Raw genomic sequence first — 23,953 nt, forward strand, 5'->3', positions numbered from 1 at the left:
CGGCCCCACACCACCTGCCACAACCCAGGGTCCGCGGACAGCCAGGATAAGGCCGGGGGAGGATGGGGCAGGGAGGGGCAAGACAGGTGGAAGCGGCCTCCTCAGTAAGTCCTGATGGGTCCCAGCTGGCTGCTCTCTGCCCACACCCCTGCACATCTGCTGCACTGGGGGCAGGGCAGTGCCAGGCCACAGGGGCCACACTGCCGTCCCAGAACCTGCCTCGGGGCCTGCCCTGGAGGTTGTCATGGGGCACCCCCAGATCTCTGTTGCCTGACACCTGCGTGATTCCTGCCACATCCCTGGGCCACCTGTACTCTTGTTTACTTAATATTCTTTAAACTGACTCACTTTTTGCCTACATTAACATACTACATTAACCTCACTCTAATGAATTCCATCAATTCCACTCAGGCTCCCACTGATCTTCTTTCCATTAACATCAAAATGAATACAGGCAAGTAAAATTAGAAAATGTTTGAGTGGCATCACTTTTGGGAACTTGTGCTTAACGTGTTGGAGAAGCTAAGGCTCAGGCCCAGGTGTCCACTCCTCAGCCCTTCTCACTTTGGGCTCAATCCCTCCCCAGGCTCTGACTGTTCCAAGTCTGCATTCTGCATGTCCTGGAATCAGGCCCCCAGCCCCACCCTCCCTTCGAAGTAGCATCCCTAGGTCTGTAGCCCCCAGGCCCAGGGATGTGGCAGCGGGCCCCCAAAGCCCCTGCCCCAGGCCTCCCCACCCCAAGATATTGTCGGCTGCTACCCAGGGCTCAGGCCAGCCCTCACGTTCACTTCCAGTTTGTCTGTCTGTCCTTTCCTTCCCCAGCATGAGGTCCACGATCTGGCTGAAACTCCACACTCCCTCACTCCTTCCTCTTTCCTAATCCAGACTAAAGCTGTTTCCGGAATGTCGATATCTTAATTCCAAAGGAGCACCCCAGGACAGCAAATAGAACTATTCCAGCCCTCACATATCTGGGAGTCTCTCTCAGTGTCCTTTACTTGGTTCAGATTAAGTGAAGGGATGGGGTAGCATATGCATATTGCCACCATTGAAATCCAACATCTAACAACTGAGAGACCTCCCAACGTGTCTGTGAGCCTGCTGTGGCCTTGCTGGGGCTGTCTGTTATAACCCAGCTGTCCTGTCCACATCACAAGGATTTGGATACTCTCAGGCCACTGACTGGACATTGCAGCCTAACGGTCAGAGTCACCGTGGGCCGCACACCAAAGTAATCCCTTTCAAGTATTACAAGAGCAGGATCTAAAAATGGATGACCTTCAAAAATTATGTTAAGCCACTCCCAGCATGGACAGTGGGACAAGCTGACCTCACGAACCTCCTGATAAGATGTAATAAAGGGTACTGCAGCCCCCACCAATGCTCCTGCCAAGAGCATTTAACTGCATCTCGTCGCAAGGAAACAATCAGGCAAATCTAGATAGATGGTGGGACACTCACAAAAAGACAAAGTCAAGAGAGAGAAGAAAAGGACAGGGACCGTTCTAGATGAAAAGACACTAGAGTTGTAACAACCAAATGCAATGCATGAATCTTGATGAGCTTAGATTAAAAAAAAAAAAAAGCAAAAAAAAAAAGGCATTTTGGGGACAACTGGTAAAATTTGTATGTAGGTAAATGATACATCACTTTAGAGCATCATTTCACTGAATCAATTTCAGCTTTCTTAGGTGTGATGGTGGTATTGGAGCGTTTTGGGAGAATGTCCACACTCTTTTGAGATACACACTGATGTGTTAGGGAAAATACAGATGAGGTTTGCAATTTACTTTCAAATAGATTTTTTAAAGTCTGTAAATATAAGTAAAGAGAGAAAGAGCAAACGTGGCAAAATACTAATAGTTGGTCTGGCTAGTGGAAGGCAGGAGGATATTCATTCTGGATTTTCCTGAACATTTGAAAATCTTCTAAGTGAAAATTGGAGGAAAACACTAAAGCAACATTCCTGCTATTTGGATCCCTTCCAAGATGAGAGGCCTGTTGTTTGTACTGATAACACCCCAGTCGCCTCCAAACCCAGACTGAGCGTCCAGGGTCTGCCGGACACCCCGTACTCCACTTTACGACAGACACCTCCCATTTTCCATGGGCAGAACCCCGGGCAGGGGGCTTCTTCTTCTTGTTCTTTTCTGTGAAAGCTGCCTTAACTTTTTGCTCCCCTTCACAGCCAAACCAGCACCAAGTCTCTGTTAGTCCATTGACATCCATCCATCCATCCTCACTGCCCTCCTTCCAGTTCCAGCTCCCAGGGTCTCTTGCCAGGATGGCCACAACAGACTCCTGCCTGCCGTCTCTCTTTCTGCTTCTCCCATCCGTTCTCCGCAGGGCAGTCAGAGGAACGGTTTGCAAACAGAAATCTGACTGTGTCTCTTTCCTGCTGTTCAATACTTCAGTGACTCCCCACTGTCCACAGAACGAAGTTCAAATTCCTCAACATGGCCTGAGTCCTGCAAGGCTATTTGACCTCCGTCTCACCCCTTGACTGTCACACTGTACCATGCAAAGTATTTGCAGCTCCTTGGCTACCCCAGGCTCGCTCCAGCCCCAAGGCCTTTGTTCATGATGTTCCCACTCCTCTACCTGAATACCCTTTGCTTGATTAATGCACCTTTCGGGCCTCAGCTCCCATCTCCTCCTTCAGTAGGCTAAATCCTCCCCCATCACAGCTGAGCTCCCTCTATCCTGTTGCTGCTGGTTACTGGTCTGTATCCCCCTCCCCCCCCCCCTTCCCAAATCACATCTATGTCCACAGAACCCAGCCTGGGGCCTGGCACCCACCAAGGAAGGGCTGGTTTCCCAGGTCCTGGAAGCTGAAAATCCTGGGTTTCATTTCCAGCTCTGCCAACAATTTGCTCTGTGGAGTTAGGCCTCAGTTTTTCTTGTCTGAATAAGGGGTATGAGCTTTGGCTAGATGGGATGGCTCAGCCTACTCTGGGGCAGTGCCTGCACTTTATGCTCATGACCACTGGGTGTCACTGCCGAGCCGCAATCGGACTGTTGGCTCAGGTCTACCTGGGGGTGGTAGGTGGAGAGTGGCCCCTCAGGGCCCTTCCCCACACTGGGCCTCATCCCCACCTACCCCCCACAGAGCTGGTCCCCAAGTCCCCAAAGCTTCATGCTGACCCCAGCCCAGCAGGTCCCCCTCAGGCAGGCAGCAAGCAGGGGCAGAAGTACAGGTGGGAGTCAGGGAGGAAGGAGGATGGGCAGGGGCCCTGCTACCTTTTGGGCAGCCCCTCCTACAGGTGGTCCTGAGTTCAAGGCCTGGTTTGGGATAGTTCAGGCATCCATTCTCCTCCCAGAATCTTCACGTATGGATAAAGCTGCATAACCTAATTCAGCTTCACTTCACCTCTCCTACCTCTCCTGGGCTGAGTAGAAAACATGTTCCTAGAGTGGAGGTGGCCAGTGACAGGCCCAGGGGAGGCAGAGGGCTGGGCTTATATGGGTCTACCTGACCCCCGGCCTGGCTCATGCACCTATTGGTAGTATGCTTAAGAGACTCTAGAGCCACTGGGGGATGAAGGGGGGTATGGGGAGTGGAGTGACAAGGAAGGGGCTGGGGGAGGTTTGCCGGAGAGGTAGCAGGGCCCCAGAAGTCATGGGAAGACATGGGGAAGGGCTCGTGCGGGGTGAGGGGCTCCCACGGCTGTATCCATCACTGACCCCACAATCAGGAGCAGAGAGGGCAAGGCAGGCGCTGGGTGCATCCCATATCTTCGTTAACTAGTGCCTGCTGGAAAGTAGGGCACCCCAGCCAGACTGCATCCAGACGGGGTTGGGGGAAAGGGAGGCACGATACCAGTCTCCTAAAGAGCTTCCCAGTTTTCTTTCCTGTAGGGGTGTCTGTCTCCACCCTGTCCATTTTCCAAATGTCTATGTCACAATGGTTTCCAGGTTCTTGCATTGTGGGCTTGTGGTCCTCTCCCCATGTATCTTGGGTGGGTCAATTTCTAGGCCTGGGAATTCATTCACTGCAACCATCACCAATGATTGTAAAGGTCTCTAGGACCCCAGCTGTGGTTTCCAAGTCTCCTTTCTCATACATGCTATGTCTCCTGTGTATGTGACAGTTTCTAGGCCTGCCTTCTCAATCTTCCTGGGCTTCCTTTGTGCAGAGTGATTTTTAGATCACCCCACCTCATTTTCCATGTTTCTCCCATGCATGATAGTCCTGTCATTGCACTCCCCCTGTCCTTGCACTCCCCCTGAGTCTCCTATGTATGTGATGGTGTCTAGGACCTCGTGTTAATTACAGGTCTTTTGAGAATAGTGAAGTCTAGGTCCCCTGACCTCATTTACCATGTACCATGTATACATAATGGCTTCTAGGCCTCCCTTCCTGTGCTCCATGGATTTCCTATGTATACGGTGGTATCTAGGTCCCCTGTCCCTTTAACCATAGGGCCTTCACCATTCCTATGCCCCCCTTCCTATGCTTCACAGATTTCTCAAGGCCCCCGTCCCATTCTTTTGTGTGGATATTGTCTTCACACCTCCCTTTCTTCTGCAGACAAAGGAGCAGAAGCCAAAGCCCTTGCTGGGAAGGGACTATGAGGCAGAGGATGCAGTCTGGATTGGGTCAGCCCAAACCACCCAGGCGGAACAGGCAGGGTCACCCTGGCTTGGAAAGGCCACAGAGGGAAGGCGGAGACAGGGACAAAGACAGAGACAGAGAGCATGGGGTCTGCTGATAAGGCTGGCCCTGTCCGGTTGGGAAGGACAGGATTGGGAGGGGGCTAGAGCTGAGATCTGTCAAGCCTCCTTCCTAGGAGACCAGGTTACAGTGGGGATTTGGATGAGGTGTCCCCACTGCTAATGATCTCCTGAGAGCCCAGGGCAGGAAGGGCAGTGGGAGGGCAGTGGGAGGTCAGTGCTCGGCTGGAGCTTACCCAGTGGCTCTTCTCACCAGGGTCTCCTTTGGGGCCAGGTTCTCCCTGCAAGGAGAGATAGAGGTAGAAGCAATGAGAGAGGGAAGGAGGGAGGGAGAGTGGGAAAAGGAAGGAGGGGAGGAGAGGGGGAAAGAGGGAAGGAGAGACTGGAAGAAGCTAGAAGGCTGAGAGAGACAGAGAGTGGTTTGTATGGGACTAACACTAGATTAAATGCAAAAAAACCCCAAAAAACAATGACTTGAAGACAATAGAACGTGGGAAAGAGCAGCCAGAAACTGGAGGCTATTTGACTTTTGAAAGAAGGGAACTACACTGGGTAAAAAATAAATACTTGTGGCGTTTCTTTCTGAGGGCACACTGCAGCCCCCTCAGCCTGGCAAATAGCTCAAGCAGAAAGCTTTATCATCTTACTGGGCCGAAGAATCACAGGCTGGAGTTGAGATGGCCACAGGAGAGTGAAATTGAAAGGAAATACTGGAAAGCAGGGAGCTACAGTAGGGGAGTGAAATCTATATAAATACCCCCCTCCAATGCTCAGATGGTCCATGAACTACCCATCCTAAAGTCACAAGCTGAGTCCAACCCACACGCTGGACCAAATATCAACACTCTTCAGAGGAAGATAATAGATCCCAGATTCTCTTTACTGTGTTATCTATATTGTCCAGTATGCAATAATAATTACTAGATATGTGAAGAAACAGGAAAATGTGACCCAATATCAAGAGAAAAATAAGTCAGTAGAAACAGATCCATAGCCAACCCAGATTTTGGGTTTAGTAGACACAAAGTTTAAAATATCTGTGATATTGGGGCACCTGGGTGGCTCAGCTCAGGTCATGATCTCGTGGTTCACGAGTTTGAGCCCCGTGTCGGGCTCTGTGCTGACAGCTTAGAGCCCGGAGCCTGCTTCAGATTCTGTGTTTGCCTCTTTCTCTGCTCCTCCCTTGCTTGTGCTCAGTCTCTCTCTCTCTCTCTCTCTCTCTCTCTCTCTCCAAAATAAATAAAAGCATTAAAAATTTTTTAAATATCTGTGATATTTGTCATCAGGGAAATCCAGGGACACCTGGGTGGCTCAGTCGGGTAAGCATCTGACTCTTGATCTTGGCTCAGGTCATGATCTCATGGTTCATGGGATGGAGCCCCACATCAGGCTCTGTGCTGACAAGCATGGAACTTGCTTGGGATCTTCTCTTTCTCTCTCCCTCTCTCTCTCTCTTTCTCTCTCTCCTCTCTCCTCTCTCTCTGCCCCTCCCACCACTTGCACTCTCTCTCTCAAAATAAATAAATGAACATTAAAAAAATTTTTAAAAATGGGGGCACCTGGGTGGCTTAGTCGGTTGAGCATCTGACTTCAGCTCTGGTCATAATTTTGTGGTTTGTGGGTTTGAGCCCCCCCGTTGGGCTCTGTGCTGACAGTTCAGAGCCTGAAGCCTGTGTCACATTCTGGGTCTCTCTTCCTGTCCCACCCCTGCTTGTGCTCTTTCTCTCTCAAAAATAAATAAACATTAAAAGAAAACAGGCATCTTCTCAAAAAAATAAATAAAAAATAAAATATCTGTGATATTTATCATCAGGGAAATCCAAATAAAAACTACAATGATATCCACCTCATGCCTATCAGAATGGCTAAAATCAGCAACACAAGAAACAACAGGTTTCTTTTTTGGTGAGGATGCAGAGAAAGGGGAACCTCCTCACACTATTGGTGGGAATGCAAACTGGGGCAGCCACTGTGGAAAACAGTATGGAAGTTCCCCAGAAATTTAAAAATAGAACTACCCTATGATCCAGCAATTGCACTACTGAGTATTTACCCAAAGAATACAAAAATGCTAATTCAAAGGGATATATATACTCTTATATTTACAGCAGCATTATCTACAATAGCCAAATTATGGAAATAGCCCGAGTGCCCACTGATTGATGAATGGATAAAGAAGATGTGGTGTATACATAGAATGGAATATTATTCAGCCATAAAAAAGAATGAAATCTTGCCATTTGCAATGACATGAATGGAGCTAGGGACTATAATGCTAAGTCAGAGAAAGACAAATGTCTTATGATTTCACTCATATGTAGAATTTAGGAAACAAAACAAATGAGCAAAAGGGAAAAAAAGAGAGAGAGAGAGGTGGAGGGGGCAAAGCAAGAAACAGACTCAATTATAGGGAAGAGACTGATGGCTGCCAGAGGGGAGTGGGGGGATGGGTGAAATAGGTGATGGGGATTAAGGAGGGCACTTGTCTGGATGAGCACCAGGTGTTGTTTGTAAGTGTTGAATCACTATATTGTACACCTGAAACTAATAATACACTGGACGCTAATTAACTGGAATTTAAATACAAACTTAAAGTATCTGCGATAAACATGTTAAAGAATGTAGTGGAACTGATATAATGGTGGTGAGACGGGGAATTTCAGGAGATCTGTGAATACTGTGAAAAAGCATCAGATGGAAATCCTGGAGATGAAAAGGATAATACCTGAAAGAAAAAATTCAGTAGCTGAGATTAACGGAAGATTGGCCATAACAGAAGAAAGAATTAGTTAACCTGAAGACAGGTCAAGACAATAACTCAAACTGAAGCACAAAGAGAAAAAAGATTTTTAGAAAAGTTAACAGAGACTCAATGACTCATGAGAGAGTATTAAGTATAATTAGGATCACAAAAGGAGAGAAGAGAGTACAGGAACAGAAAAAATGTGGAGAAATATTAACCAATTTTTCCCTAAATTTGACTTAAAAAAAAAAAAAACAATGAAACAAAACAGATTTTTTTGTGTCTGGTATGGCACATGAGGACTTCAGAAGTCACCATTTTTTCCTAATAACAAAACACTGAACAAAATGAAAAATCAACAACTCTTCTTAGAACCATCAAAGAGGTGAGGTCACAGGACAAAGCACTGCCCCCCAAATTGCAGAGAGAGAGAGAGAGAGAGAGAGAGAGAGAGAGAGAGAAAGGGAGGCGGATTATAATTTACTGAACATAAGCCTCCTTGGGAACCAGCATCAGGGTAGGAAAATCCAAATGTATTGACAAATTGCCAAAGGCTCAGTGTGGACAACTCTGAGAGTTAACCATTCCAGGGGGACCCAGATTTTGGAGAATATTCACATCTTTGCTAGTTTTACTCAAGAGCTCTGTCAGGTCCTTATAGTGAATGCTGTAGAAAAATCTCCTCTTGCTTTCAGCAGCAGGAAGGGGGAAAGGTACCATCTTGAAACACACCAGAGCATTCCGCTCTCAGCAAGGCCTGCCCTCAGGAGAAACTATTTTATCAGTTTAACCTGCTGGGGTTTTATCAGAGCCTACCGATCTGGAGGGGGAGGGAAATGCCCAACTATAGCTAGCTTTAGCCTTCCACATGGAGGAAGAGAAATATCCCAGCTCTAGCCACCTTGTCCCACCTGAGGGGAAACAAAACAAACAAAACAAAATTAAGAGGCACTGGTGAAGTTAACAATGTAGGGAGATAGGCTTACCCAAAGACTGAGACCTAACCATGAGACTACAGAATGCTTCCTCACATTACTCTTTACTGGAGTACATTACCACTACATTACTCTTTACTGGAGTAAAGAGGCCTTTCACCCAGTACCTCATGTTTACCTTCTAACCAAAAATTACAAGGCATACTAAAAGGCAAAAAACACAGTTTTAAAAGAGTGAGTAAATATTAGAACTAGAGTCAGATATAGCGTGGATGTTGGAATTATCAGACCAGGAATTAGCAAATAAAACACTATGGTTAATATTCTAAATTAAATTTCCATTAATTTTAATGTAAAAAATTGACAACACGGATAATGTGAGCAGAGAGATGAAAATTCTAAAAATCAAAAAGAAATGCTAGATTTCAGTTGAAGGTCCTCTTCATAAAGTCTGTTAGCTAAGGGTAATCACATTTTTCCCAGGCCTCTTAAGAAATACTTAAATCCACAGGGCACCTGTGTGGCTCAGTCATTTGAGTGTTTGACTCTTGATTTCGGCTCAGGTCATGATCCCAGAGTTGTGGGATCGAGCCCTGTGTCAGGCTCCGCACTGAATTTGGAGACTGCTTAAGATCCTCTCCCCGCCCCCAGCCCTCCCCCTCTCTTTCTCTCTCCCTTTGCCCCTCCCTGGCTTGCACACACACACATGCACATGCTTTGTCTCTCTCCAAGAAAAAAAAAAAGATTGTCTTCCTCTCTTCTTCTGCCCCTCTTCTCTGCTCATGCATACTCTCTCTCTAAAAGAAAAAGAAAAGAAAAGAAAAAAAGAAATATTTCAGGCCTAACAAAGGCCTTTCTTTCTAGTATTAGGAGCCATGCTCCAGAAATACAAATTCAACAGAATTTCATCCCAGACTGTCCCCTCCCTAAAGTTCTACCTACAGCAAGAAAAATAACAAAACACTACCTGTAGTCATAAAGTCCTTCAGTTTCCTGGCCAAGATTTCACATTTCCTTTATTTATTTTTTAGGTTTATTTATTTATTTTGAGAGAGGGAGAGAGAGCACGTGGGAGGGGAGGGGAGAGAGAGAGAGAGAGAGAGAGAGAGAGAGAGAGAGAGAGAAAGAGAGAGAGAGAGAGAATCCCAAGCAGGTTCTGCACTGTCAACATGGAGCCTGATACAGGGCTCAAACTCATGAACTGTGAGATCATGATTTGAACTGAAACCAAGACTTGGATGTTTAACTGACTGAGCCACCCAGGCAACCTTCACATTCCCTTTAAAGATACCTTTCATGGGTGCCTGGGACTCTCAGTCGGTTGAGTATCTGACTTTGGCTCAGGTCATGATCTCGTGGTTCATGGGTTTCCCTGTGTTGGGCTCTGTGCTGACAGCTCAGATCCTGGAGTCTGCTTTGAATTCTGTGCCTCCCTCTCTCTCTCTGCCCTTCCTTTGCTCATGTTCTGTGTCTCTCTCTCTCTCTCTCTCAAAAATAAATGTCAAAAATTTTAAAAAAGTTTTTAAATAATAATTAAAAATATAAAAATAAAGATACCTTTCAAGGAGAAAGACTCAAAAGGGGCACATGGGGGGCTTCAAAGGTACTGATAAGGTTCTATTTCTTGAGCTTGGTGTTGGGCACATGAATATATGACTTAATATTAATATTTAGATTTTTCAGGTTAAAAACTTGCATATATGTTTAAGAAAATACTAGAGATTGAAAACTTGTAACAGAAATGAAGAATGCCTTTGATGGGCTCAGTAGTGGACTGGACATGGTGGAGGAAAGAATCTCTAAACTTGAAATTATGACAATTAGAAGCTTCCCAAACTGAAAAGCAATAAGAAAAGAGACTGAAAAAAGAATAGAATATCCAAGCATGATAGGATGATCACAAAAAAAGTATAACATACATGTAATGAGAAGATGGGAAGGGAAAGAAAAAGAAAGGAACAGAAGCAGTATTTAAAGCAATAATGACTGAGAATTTTCTCAAAGGCACAGATCGGGAAGTTCAGAGAACACAAAGCAGGATAAATGTCCGCCCCCCCCCCACCCCAAAATACTACACCCTGGGCATATCATCTTTAAACTTCAGAAAATCAAAGATAAAAAAGTATCTTGAAAGGGGCGCTTTGGGGGCGCCTGGGTGGCGCAGTCGGTTAAGCGTCCGACTTCAGCCAGGTCACGATCTCGCGGTCCGTGAGTTCGAGCCCCGCGTCGGGCTCTGGGCTGATGGCTCGGAGCCTGGAGCCTGTTTCCGATTCTGTGTCTCCCTCTCTCTCTGCCCCTCCCTTGTTCATGCTCTGTCTCTCTCTGTCCCCAAAATAAATAAACGTTGAAAAAAGAAAAAAAAAAATTAAAAAAAAAAAAAAAAAGAAAGGGGCGCTTTGGTTGGCTCAGTTGGTACAGCATGCGACTCTTGATCTTGGGGGTTGTGAGTTTGAGCACCACAATGATTGTAGAGATTTTTTTTTTTAAGTTTAAGAAAGTGTATTTTTATACCTAATAAATGTTTATTTATTTATTTTGAGAGAGATAGAGAGTAAGAGCAGGGGAGGAGCAGAGAGAGCAAGGGAAAGATAGGGAATCCCAGGCAGATCCCATGCTCAGTGCAGAGCCTGATGTGGGGCGCGATCTCACAACCATGAGATCATGACCTAAGCTGATTATCAAGAGTCACATGTTTAACTGACTAAGCCACCCAGGTGCCCCCCACCTCCTGCCAAAAAAAGTATTCTGAAAGAAGCCAGAGGAAAAACGTCACCTTATCTAGAGGAGCAAAGATAAGAATTCCATCCAACTTCTCAGAAACCATTCAAGCAAGAAGAGAGCATAGTCAAATATTTTAAGTGTTAAAGAATAAAACCACTAACCTAGAATTCTGTACCCTGTGAAATTATCCTTCAAAAGTGAAGGAGAAAGACTTTCTCAGAAAAACAAAAACTGAGGGAATTTTTGCCAGTAGATCTGCCTTGTAAGAAATGTTAAAAGAGATTCTTCAAAGAGAAGGAAGTGACAAATCAGAAACTCGGGATCTATATAAGGAAAGGAAGGGCATCAGAGAAGGAATAAATGAAGGTAAAAACCCAATGGAACTTTTATCTCTCTTATTCTTAACTGACCTAACAGAAAACACTTTGTTCAACATAGTAAATACCAACAATATATTTGATCATATAGGTTTATGCATGTGAGTCTATGTATATCTGTGTGTGTGTATAGATAGATTTACATATGATTATATATGAGTGAAATGAATGACAGCAATGATACAAGGAACAGGAGGGAAGAATTGGAATATTTTATTATAAGGTATTTGCACTAACCATGAAGCAGTAATGTGTTATTTGCAAGTAGAGTTGGATTAGTTGTAAATGTATATTACAGACTCTGGGGAAACAACTGCAAGAAGTAAAAAAAAAAAAAAAAAAAAAAAAAAAAGGAAGTGCAATCAATGTACCAAGAAAGGAGAGACAATGGAATCATGTGAAATGATGACTTAAAACCACAAAATGCAGAAAAATTGTAGAAGACAAAAATAGGAACAAAGAATAAGGGCAACAAATAGAAGACAGTAAAAAATACGGTAAAGGGGCGCCTGGGTGGCGCAGTCGGTTAAGCATCGGACTTCAGCCAGGTCACGATCTCGCGGTCCATGAGTTCGAGCCCCGCGTCGGGCTCTGGGCTGATGGCTCGGAGCCTGGGGCCTGTTTCAGATTCTGTGTCTCCCTCTCTCTCTGCCCCTCCCCCGTTCATGCTCTGTCTCTCTCAGTCCCAAAAATAAACGTTGAAAAAAAAAATACGGTAAATATTAACCTAATAACCACTTTAAATGTCAATGGTTTAAATATCCCAGTTAAAAGACAGGATTGTCAGAGTGGATTAAAAAACAAGACCCAACTGTAAGTTGTCTAGAAGAAGCCCACTTTAAATATAAAGACACACAAAAAGCCAAGGGATAGAAAAAGATATACCATTCTACCACTAACCAAATGAAAATGAGAGTAACTATATTAATGAGACAGAACAGACTTCAGAGCAAGGAAAACTTTCATGGATAAAGAGGGGCAATACATAATGATGATAAAGCGATCAATGAAGGCACAACAATCCTTAACGTGCAGGTGCCTAACAAGAGAGCATCAAAATATACGAGGCGAAGGGGTGCCTGGGTAGCTCAGTTAGTTAAGTGTCCAACTCTTGATTTCAGCCCAGGTTATGATCTCATGGTTTGTGAGATCGAGCCCCGAACTGATCTCTGTGCTGACAGCATGGAGCCTGCTTGGGATTCTCTCTCCCTCTCTCTCTCTGCCCCTCCCAACTTGTGCTCTCTCTTCAAAATAAATAAATAAACATTAAAAAAATTATTAAAAACAATTTTTTTAAATACACGGGGCCAAAACTGATAGAATTGCAAGGAGAAATAGATGAATCCACTATTAGAGTTGGAAACTCTAACATCCTTGGCTAGAAACAGACAAATGTAGTCAGGCAGAAAATCAGAAAGAACATAGTTGATGGGCGCCTGGGTGCCTCAGTCAGTTTCAGAGTGCTGTTTCAGGTCAGGTCATGATGTCATGATCTCACAGTTCATGGGTTCGAGCCCTGCATTGGGCTCTGTGCTCACAGCTCAGAGCCTGAAGCCTGCTTTGGATTCTGTGCCTCTCTCTCCCTCTGTCCCTCCCCCACTCATGCTCTATCTCTATCTATCTCTCAAAAAAATGAATAAACATTAAAAAAATTTAAAAAAAGAAAGAACATAGTTGAAATCAACAATACCATCAATCAACTGGATATAATTGACAGCTATAGACCATTTCATCCAACAACAGATTACACATTCTTCTCAAGCTCACATGGAACATTTGGGGCCATAAAATATATCTCAACAAATTTCAAAGAATAGAAATCATACCATGCATGTTCTTTAAGTCACAATGGAATTAAACTAGAAATTAATAATAGAAAGATAACTGGAAACTCCCCAAATACTTGGAAATTAACCAACAGATTTCTAAATAACACATGGGTCAAATAAGAAATCTCAAGAGATATTTAAAAATATTTTGAACTACATAAAAATAAAATTGCAACTTACCAAAATTTATGGGATGTATCGAAAGCAATGCCTAGGTGGAAATGTATTGCACTGAATGCATATATTAGAAAAGAAGAAAGATCTGGGACACCAGGGTGGCTCAGTTGATTAAGCCTTTGACTCTTGATTTCAGCTCAGGTCATGATCTTGCAGTTTGTGGTATCAAGCCCTGCATTGGGCTCCATGCTAACATCATGGAAACTGCTTGGGATTCTCTCTCTCCCTCTCTCTCTGCCCCTCCCCTGCTCATGATCTCCCTCCCTCTCTCTCTCTCTCAAAAAAAAAAAAAAAAAAAAAACAAGCTTAAAAACAAAATCTAAAATCAATAAACTAAACTTTGACTTCAGAAAAGTAGAAAAAAGGAGAGTAAATTAAATCCAAAGTAAGCAACATAAAATAAATAATAAAAATTAGAGCAGAAATCAATGAAATTGAAAACAGAAAATCAATAGAGAAAATCAACAAAGTCAAATGCTGGTTCTTTGAAAATATCAATAAAACTGACAATCCCCTAGCCAGGATAATTAAAAGAGAAAAAAGAAAGACACAAATGACTAACACCAGAAATGAAAGGGGGGACATCACTACAGATCCCCTGGACATTAAAAGGATAAAATGAAATATTATCAACAACTTTATGCCAACAAATTTGGTAATTTAGACGAACTAGACCAATTCCTTGAAAAACCTAATCTGTCAAAAGAAGAAGAAATACACAATCTGAGTAGGCCTAGATCTATTTTTTTTTAATTAAACATTTTTTTAATGTTTATTTATTTTTGAGAGAGAGAGAGAGAGAGAGAGAGAGAGAGAGAGACAGAGGGCGAGCAGGGGAGGGGCAGAGAGAGAGGGAGACAGAGAATCTAAGCAGGCTCTAGGCTCTGAGCCATCAGCACAGAGCCGGACGTGGGGCTTGAACCCACGAACTGTGAGATCATGACCTGAGCCAAAGTCGGACACTTAACCGACTGAGCCACTCAGGTGCCCCTGAAATTAAAAACACATTATCATTTACATTAGCACTCCCCAAAATGAAATACTTAGGTATAAATCTAACAAAATATATACCAGAGCTATATGAAGAGAATCACCAAACTCTGATGAAAGACAGCAAAGAACTAAATAAATATGTATGGATGGGTAGACTCCATATTTTCGAGATGTCATTCATCCCAACTCAATCTATAGATTTAATGGAATTCCAATAAAAATTCTAGCAAGTTATTTTGTGGATATTGATCAGCTAACTCTAAAGTTTATATGGAGAAGAAAAAGAGTCAGAATAGCCAACTCAATATTGAAGGAGAAGAACAAAGTCCGAGGACTAACACTACCCTACTTCAAGACTTACTATAAAGCTACAGTAATCAAGACATTGTACAATTGGCTAAAGAATAGACAGATAAATACAATAGAACAGAGAGCCCAGATATATAAATATAGTTAACTGATCTTCAACAAAGAAATGAAGACAATGCAGTGGAGCAAAGATAATCTTTTTCAAAAATGATGCTGGAACAACTGGACACTTACAGGCAAAAAAAAAAGTAATAATCTAGGGATGCCTGGGTGGCTCAGTCAGTTAAGTGTTTGACTCGTGATTTCAGCTCAGGTCATTGTTGAACTCTCATGGTTTGTGAGTTCAAGTCCCACATCAGGCTCCACACTGAGAGTGTGGAGCCTGCTTGGGATTCTCTCTCCCTCCCTCTCTCTCTGCCCCTCCCATGCATGCATGCTCTCTCTCTCTCTCAAAATAAATTTTAAAAAAACTTTAAAAAATTAAAAAAAATTAATCTAGACACAGACCTCATACCCTTCACAGAAATTAACTCAAAATGGATCACAGATCTAAGTGCAAAAAGCAAACCATAGAATTTCTAGAAGGTAATGTAGGAGAAAACTTAGATGACTTTGGGTTTCATAATGACTTTTTGAAACAATACCAAAAGCACAATCCATGAAAGAAATCACTGATAAGCTGGAATTCATTAAAATTAAAAACTTCTGCTCTGCAAAAGATAACGTCAAGAGAGTAAGAGAAGTCACACACTGGGAGAAAATATTTGCAAAAGACACACCTGATAAAGGACTATTATCCAAAATACACAAAGAACTCTTAAAGCTCAACAATAAGAAAACTAATTTAACAATTTTTTGCACAGAGGTGCCTGGGTGGCTCAGTGAATTGAGCGTTGGACTCTTGATTTTGGCTCAGGTCATGATGCAGGGTCATGGGATGGAGCCATGCATCATTGGGCACCCTCTCCCTCTCTCTCCCACTTGCTTGCTCACTTTCAAAAAAAAAAAAAAAAAAAAAAAAAAAGGAAAGGGAAGGAAAAAAAAAGGCAATCTATGGAACGGGGGAAAATATTTGCAAACCACCTATCCAACAAGAGTTGATATCCAAAATATATAAGGAATTTATACAACTCAAGTGGAAAAAACCCAACCCAACAAATAACTCAATTAAAAACAGGCAAGGACCTGAACAGACATCTTCCCAAAGAAGATATACGAATGGCAAATAGGTATGTAAGAAGACGTTCAAGATTACTAATTATTAGGGACATGCAAATCATAACCACAATTTTAGATATTACGTCACACCTGTTAGGATGTCTATTATCAAAGAGAGAGAGAGAGAGAGAGAGAGAGAGAGAGAGAGAGAGAGAGAGAGAAAGATAAAAAAATGGTGTGGATGTGAAAAAAAAAAGGGAACCCTTGTGCATTGTTGGTGGGAATGTAAATTAATACAGCCATTATGGAAAACAGAATGGAGGTTCCTCAAGAAATTAAGAATAGAATTGCCATACAATCCAGCAGTCCCACTTCCGGGTATTTATCCAAAGACAACAAAAATCACTATCTTGAAGAAATATCTGCATTCTCATATTCACTGCAGCATCATTCACAAAAGCCAAGATATGGATGAATGGATAAGCACAATGTGGTATGTATGTATATGTGTGTGTGTGTATATAATGGAACATTATTCATCCTTAAAAAAGATGGAATCTTAATGATAAGAAGGATATGTGGATTTTAAGAAAAAAAAAAGTTGAACTCAGAGAAACAGAGTAGAATGGTGGATCCCAGGGCCTGGGGCAGGGGATGGGAAATGGGGAAGGTTGATAAAAGAATATCAATTTTCAGTTATAGCATGGCCAAGTTCTTTGGATCTAATATTTAGTATGGTGACTAGAGTTAATAATACTACATTGTATAACTGAAATTTGTTAAGAGAGATCTTCAGTGTTCTCACCACACATACACACACACAAAAGGTGTGTTTCTTATTTAAAAAGCTTTTTTTTTTTTTAACTTTTTTTTTTTTTTTTTTTTTTCTGGGACAGAGAGAGACAGAGCATGAACGGGGGAGGGGCAGAGAGAGAGGGAGACACAGAATCGGAAACAGGCTCCAGGCTCTGAGCCATCAGCCCAGAGCCTGATGTGCGGCTCGAACTCACGGACCGTGAGATCGTGACCTGGCTGAAGTCAGATGCTTAACCGACTGCGCCACCCAGGCGCCCCTAAAAAGCTTTTTTTAAAAGTTTGTTTATTTTGAGAGAGAGTGAGAGAAAGAGAAAGAGAATCAGTAGGGGAGGGGCAGAGAGAGAGGGGGACAGAGGATCTGAAGTGGGCTCCGCACTGGCAGCAAAGAGCCTGACACAGGGCTTGAACTCACGATCCATGAGATCATGACCTGATAGATGTTGGACGTTTAACCGATTGAGCCACCCAGATGCCCCTTACAAAAACGTTTCTTACAAAACCAAACATACTATATGATCCAGTGATTGCAATGTCATTTACCCAATGTCATTTACCCAAATGAACTGGAAACTTACGTCCACACAAAAACCTGCATGTGGATATTTATTCATAATTGCCCAAACTCGGAAAGGTGTCTTTCAGTAGGTGAATGGATAAATAAACTGTAGTATATACAATGGAAAATTATTTACAGCTAAAAAGAAATGAGTTATCAAACCATGAAAAGATATGGAGGAAACTACACTTGATCTTAGCCAAAAGGCCGAGAAGCGATATATGGAGGAAACTTAAATGCATATTAGTGAGGAAAAAGGGACGGATGGGCAGAGCACCAAGAATTTTTAGGTCAGTGAACTATTCTATATGATACCACAATGGTAGATACTAACAGTATACATCTATCGATACTGTAGAATGTACAACACCATGAGGGAGCCTTAATGTAAACTGTGGACTCAGGATGATAATAATGTGTCAGTGTGGGTTCGATTGTACCAAATGTCCCACTGTATTCGAGATGTTGATAGTGGGGGGAGACTGTGTATATGTGAGGACAGGGAGTATATAAGAATTCTCTGCACTTTCTGCTCAATTTTACTGTGAACCCCACCCCCCCTCAAAATGCTCTAAGAAATAATTTCATTAATTAAACAACAACAAAAAAAACTAACAAAAATAAAAATCCTTACAGATCTCGGAATCTTAGCAAACCCAAAGCAGGATAAACATAAAATCATCCCAACCACATCATTATCAACCTGTTGAAAACCAAGGGTAAAGAGAAAATCTTATTTTAATTTTTAAAACATTTTTATTAAAAAAATTTTTTAACGTTTATTCATTTTTGAGAGACAGAGAGGGACAAACCACGAGTGGGGGAGGGGCAGAGACAGACAGGGAGACACAGACTCCAAAGCAGGCTCCAGGCTCCGAGCTGTTAGCACAGAGCCCGACGCTGGGCTTGAACTCACGAACCGTGAGATCATGACCTGAGCTGAAGTCGGATGCTCAACCGACTAAGCCACCCAGGCACCCCTAAAGAGAAAATCTTAAAAGCCAGAGCAAAAAGATATGTACAAGGAAAACAACAAGAACCACAGCCAATTTCTCATGAGAAATGCTAATTTTCTCAGCCAGAAGACCATGGAACAACATCTTTAAAGTGCTAAAAGGAAGGAAAACTGCCAAGCTATCATTTTATATCCAATTTAAAATATCTTTCAAAAATTAAGGTAAAATAAAGACAGTTTTGGACAGAAGCGGTGAGGATTTGTTGCCAGCAGACTCATACAAGCAGAGCTAAAGGGCATTCTTTCTTTAGGCTGAAGACAAACGATACCAGATGGAATCTGGAGCTACAGGAAATCATTAGAAATGATAAATATATCAATAGATGTAAAAGACAATTTTTCTTTGTTTTCTTAACTTCTTTCAAAGTCAACTGTTTAAAGCAATAACAACAATGTATTGTGGGGTTTATAACAAATGCAGAAGTGAAATATATGGCAGTCATAGCACAAGGTCAGAAGGAGGCAAATTATACAGTTGTAACATTGCTATTCAGACGTGGAGTGGTATAATATTAATTCAAGTTAATTGTGGTAAGTCAAGGATGTATTTGTTATCCTTAGAACAACTGTGAAAAAATAACACAAAGTCATTGGTAGAGATAAAATGGAGTAAACAGTACTCAATCCAAAAGAAAGCAGAATAAAGGGGGAAAAAATAAAGAAGAGATGGAGTAAATAGAACACAAATAGCAAGCTGGTTGACATAAATGGTACCGTATTAATGAATATAAATGAACTCCACAGTCAAGGCAGTTAAGAAAAAAGAGAGACCTAACTATATGCCGTTTACTGGAGGTATACTTTAAATAGAAAAAGTTGAAAGCAAAAGTATTGAAAAAGATATACCATTCAAACACTAAGTGTAAGAAAGCTGGTGTGTTTTAGTATCAAAGTAGAATGCAGAGGATACCCTTGTTGGCTCAGTCTGAAGAGCATGAGGCTCCTGATCTTGGGGCTGTGAGTCTGAGCCCTACTTTGAGTGCAGAAATTACTTAAATAAATAAGAAACTTTATTGGGGCACCTAGGCAGCTCAGTCAGTTAAGCATCCAACTTGATTTTGGCTCAGGTCGTGATCTCAGGGTTATGAGATTAAGCCCTCTGTTGGGCTCTGCACTGAGCCAGGAGGCTGCTTAAGACTTTTTTTTTTCTCTCTTTCTCTCTCCCTCCCTCTACCTCTCCCCCCAATGTGTACATGCGCTCTCTCTCTACAAAAAAGTCAACAAAAAAACTTTATTTAAAAAAAGGTAGAATTGGGGTGACTGGGTGGCTGTCAGTTAAATGTCTGACTTTGGCTCAGGTCATGATCTCATGGTTTGTGAGTTTGAGCCCCACATCGGGCTCTGTACTGACAGCTCAGAACCTGGATTCTGTGTCCCCCTTTCTCTCTGCTCCTCCCCTGTTCACACTCTGTCTCTATCTCTTCTTCAAAAATAAATAGTCAAAAAAAATTTTTTTAATTAAAAAAAGTAGAATGTAGAACAAGGAGTATCCCCAGAGAGAAAAATATTCATTTCATAGACATTAAAATTCTGAACATGTATGCACCTAATAACAAAAGTTCAAAACACACAAAGCAAAAGTTGACCAAACTAAAGGGAGAAACAGACAAATCAACAATCATAGTTGGAAAGATGGAGAGTGAAAGAAATATAGAGTGTCAGAGACACAGAGGAAAGAAAGAGATAGAGAAACAGCTACAAGGACACAGAGCCCGAGTGAAGGAGAGGTATATGGCCTGATACTAAGAGGCTGACAGGACCCAGAGATAAGGAAAGAGAGGGATGGATCATGCCCTGGAGAGGAAGGGGGTCAGGAGCTCTGGTCTCAGTGTGTAGAGCCAGAGCAGGGGTCTGAGCCTGTGGGATCCTGGAGGGGGTGCTGCAGGGTGGGCAGCATCACTCACCCGCTGCCCCATGGAGCCTTGGGGGCCAGGTTCTCCACGCAGTCCCTGTGTGGGAGGGAAGAGAGGTATAGAGTCAGCTATTGGAGTGGGTGTGACCCAGGGATCCCAGGATTCCCCAGAATCCTCCACCAGGGGCTGCCTCAGTACTCACTCTCTCTCCCTTCTCTCCTGGGTGGCCGGAGATTCCTTTGGGTCCAGTGGGGCCTGGGGGTCCCTGAGCAACAAGACAGGGCCTCAGCTTTGTACTGAGGCAGGGTGGGGTGGGCAAGGACTTGGGGGGCACAGGGGTCGAGGAGGGATTCCCAGTTTGGCCTGGACCTCTGGGTTCTTTACCACACTCCCAGTGCCTGGCATACAGCTGGCAGTTTATACATCTCAGGGTTTAGAGTTATGGCCCTGGAGTCAGAGAGTCCCTACCCCTGATCTGCAAGTTGCCATGTGCTGGTGGCAGCCCTTTAAAAAAAAAAAAAAAGAACCTCTATCATTCTTGGCTGTATGTGCTGCTCTTCCTTACATGGACTGAATGACTGAATAAAAAGATTTACTGAAAGTAGTTTGCATATTAAGTGCTCAATAAATGCTTGAATGAATGAACAAATGAATGAATGGTAGATGGGTGAATGGATGAATATGTGGACTGATAGTGGGTGGGTGGATGGATGGACAGATGAGTGGGACCACTTGGAGAATTACTCACCATGTGTCCAGGACTCCCAGGAATGCCCATGGGACCAGGAAGTCCAGGGGGACCTGGAGTAAGACACGACATCCTCAGGACTCAAACAGAGTACAATACCAGTAAGTCTACTATCCACTCCCTCCTGACGGCCACAGCCCTAGCCACTCTGCCATCATCTGACCCCACCCCTTACGTTGGGCCTGGACTCAACTTACCCATCGGCCCTGGGGGGCCTGGGAGTCCGACTGGTCCCTGGGGCCAGTGGCTGCTGGTCTCAGTGAAGGTGTTGGACAGTAATGGGTCCCCTGGGGGAGGAAAGATGGTGAGTGAGCAGGACTGGGCTGGGATAGGGCAGTCAGTCTTTACCTGCCATACCTCTGCCAAGCCAGCTTTGACTACCCTGTGGGACAACCTATAGTGTGGGCGGGGCCATTGGACACCTGCTCCAAGGGTGGAGAGTGTGGAGAGTGCTGGTCACATGGGACCAGGAAGCAGGGAGGCTTGGGTTCTAACCTTACCGCACTCTGGCTAGTGACATTCAGCAAGACCCTCCACCTTGCTGGGCCTATACTGCCACACGTCAAATGGGAATAGTAATAACAGCTACCATTTATTGACCATCTACTTTGTGCCGGGCTTCTGTGCATGGGGGTCATGGAGCTCTGGGAGAACTGTGCAGTCACTCTCCCCATTGTACAGATGAGAAAACTGAGACTTGGAGAGGGAGGAGTGGTGAGATGGAATGAATGGCGCCCAGTCATACACCAAAGATACAGCACAGGTATGATTGAACCTGGTACTCCTAGCTTCTGACCACTGGCGGCACACACGTAGGTCAGCCTGGGGAGGAGGTCAAGGATACATGTCTGGGTCCAGATGGGTGGAGGAGGCTCTCTGAGCACAGGGTCAGGGAGCACAGAACTCATTTCCTGCCATCAGGCCTGGGGCTCTCCAGCGCTCTGAGGGCTGGATCACCGCCAGCTCCAAGACTTGGCAGGAGGGCCGGATGCTGGTAATTCTAAGCACAGGCTCCGGAGGACGCCTGGGTTTGAAGCTGGTCTCTCATGTTCTGGCTATGTAATCGCTCCTCTCTGGCCCTCAGTCTTCCTCATCGGAGAACAGAAGAGGACAATGGCACTATTGGAGGACTGGGTAACACATAGCTGACCAAGGGCAAGCCTAGTATACAGAAGATACCTGGTAGATGGCAGTGACAATGGGATGATCATTATGCCAGCCCGGCCCCCACTCCCACCATTATCTGTCATGACCCCAAGGGACTTACCATATTGGGGGTTCCAGGCATGGGGTGGTCCAACAGGGGCTGGGGGTCCAGGGGGCCCAGGGGGGCCAGGAGGCCCTGGTGGACCTGGAGGTCCCCTCTCTCCAGGAGTGCCCACAGCTCCAGCCTGGCCAGGGCTTCCTGGGGGGCCCTGAGGACCTACAATGGAACCAGGGAGTTGTTGGGTGTATGAGAGGCAGGGAGGTCCAGGGTGGCTGCAAGGGGGCGGAACAAGGCAGCCTGGGGGAGTGGGTACATGATGGCTGCGGAGGCCACAAGCCCAGGCCAGTCCTGGCCCTGACCTCCCTGGCCATCTATTAAGGGGATGAACACAGCCCTCTTCAGGGGCTTTAGGACAATGGACACTTGGTATACAGCAGGTTCTTAGGAAATGTTGATTTCCAGAATGTTCTCTTCTCTCCCTTCCAGACTTTTGAATGAGTTGTTCCCTCCATCAGTCCTCCCTTTGCTCTGCCTGGTGTCCCCTCCAAGTCATCCTTTAGGCCTCAGCTATGATGTCACTCCCCAGGAAGCCCTTCCCATGCCCCACCCCATCCAGGCTGGGTCTAGGCTTCCTTCCTTGGGGTTTCCATACCTACAACTTCCCCCAGAACAACCTTGGTCACATGGTGGGGGACACTGCTATTTCTCCTCTGCCTGCCTCTCCTCCTCCCAGCTGGTCTGGAAGCATCAGAAGGGTATGGACAGGTCTGACCCCACCAAGTACCCAGCTCAGAGCCTGCTGTGGTAGGTGCCCAGGAAGCACGGGTCCAGAGAATGCAAAAGAGGGTTTTGGGGAGCCCAGGTGTGAGTGGAGGGGTGATGAGCTGAGAGACACGTGGGTGGAAGGGGCCCAGGCTACCTCTGGCCAAGTAAGGGTTCACCTGACAGGGCTGACCTGGGAAGCTGGGGGTAGGGGCAGTGCTGTGGGCACTCACCTGGTGGGCCTCTCATCCCCGTTGGGCCCCGGCTGCCAGTGTCTCCCTTGGGGCCAGTGGGCCCAGGAAGCCCCTGGCCACCAACTCGATCTGGGGGAGAAAGTTCATCAGCTTGGCAGCTCCAACTTTGCTCTTGCCCTGACACTGGCCCTCGTCCCCCAGTCAGCACCTACCCTCTCGAGGGAGCAGCGGGGCCCTCACGTTCTCTCTGGCTCCTGGTAGCCCTGGGGCAGGGGGTAGACAGGGGTCAGTGTCATCCAGGGTCCCTGCCTCCAGCTCCAGTGTGTACGACAGGAGCTACTGGGGTGCTGCGCCCCATCCCCTCAGGTCCAGAAAGGGGTCAAGCTGGGAGTCAGCAGCAGGGCGGGGACTGGAGTCTCACTCCCCTGATTCATTCCCAACACACTGCCCCTACTGACCCACTCACCTTGGAGGCTTCCATCTCCTGGGCTACCCCGGGCAGCTGGGGAGCCCCAGAGTGGGACAGGGTCCCCGGGTGCCACTGGGGTCGGGAGCACTGCCCGCTCAGTGACAGTTAGCACCGCCACCTGCAGAGGAAGAAAAAGACAGGTAGGTACCAGGGTCTCAACAGGGTCAGGTCAGCAGAGGGGCCCCCGTGTTGGGGGCAGGAGGCCCATGCAGCCAGCATAGCCCAGCTTGGAGTGGAGACCCACCTCCCAGAGGCTCAGAACTTCATCAGAAGTGACTGTGGTTTTCAAACTACACAATTCGTCACCGTAAAAAAGCCATCATACACCGTCACTGCCACCCAAGTGGAGTTCTGTGTCGCCATGTTTGCTGGGCCACAGGGTCTTTCTTATGCTGAGCTGCATAAATAACATGAAAC

The 23,953-nt window shown here is 44.9% G+C and overlaps 1 protein-coding gene and 1 pseudogene across 7 annotated transcripts in view; both read right to left on the reverse strand.

Moving 5' to 3' along the window:
• Window positions 1–23,953, reverse strand: part of EMID1 (EMI domain containing 1) — a 48,795-nt gene that overhangs the window by 5,257 nt on the left and 19,585 nt on the right. For 4 of the 7 annotated variants that reach the window (XM_023241602.2, XM_023241603.2, XM_023241604.2 and 1 more), the window contains exons 6-14: window positions 23,534–23,654; window positions 23,280–23,330; window positions 23,107–23,196; window positions 22,172–22,327; window positions 21,102–21,191; window positions 20,905–20,957; window positions 20,359–20,421; window positions 20,208–20,252; window positions 4,911–4,955 (exon numbers count right to left, since the gene is read on the reverse strand). In XM_023241602.2, the coding sequence (XP_023097370.1) occupies window positions 4,911–4,955; window positions 20,208–20,252; window positions 20,359–20,421; window positions 20,905–20,957; window positions 21,102–21,191; window positions 22,172–22,327; window positions 23,107–23,196; window positions 23,280–23,330; window positions 23,534–23,654 (714 nt within the window). Of the gene's footprint in view, window positions 1–4,910; window positions 4,956–18,207; window positions 18,589–20,207; window positions 20,253–20,358; window positions 20,422–20,904; window positions 20,958–21,101; window positions 21,192–22,171; window positions 22,328–23,106; window positions 23,197–23,279; window positions 23,331–23,533; window positions 23,655–23,953 lie in introns of those variants that run through there. The other 3 variants (XM_023241605.2, XM_023241606.2, XM_023241607.2) reach the window with 2 other exon arrangements.
• Window positions 17,340–17,507, reverse strand: LOC111557413 (annotated as a pseudogene).

The sequence above is a fragment of the Felis catus genome, chromosome D3 (genome assembly GCF_018350175.1).
Source record: "Felis catus isolate Fca126 chromosome D3, F.catus_Fca126_mat1.0, whole genome shotgun sequence".
Taxonomy (NCBI): Eukaryota; Metazoa; Chordata; class Mammalia; order Carnivora; family Felidae; genus Felis; species Felis catus.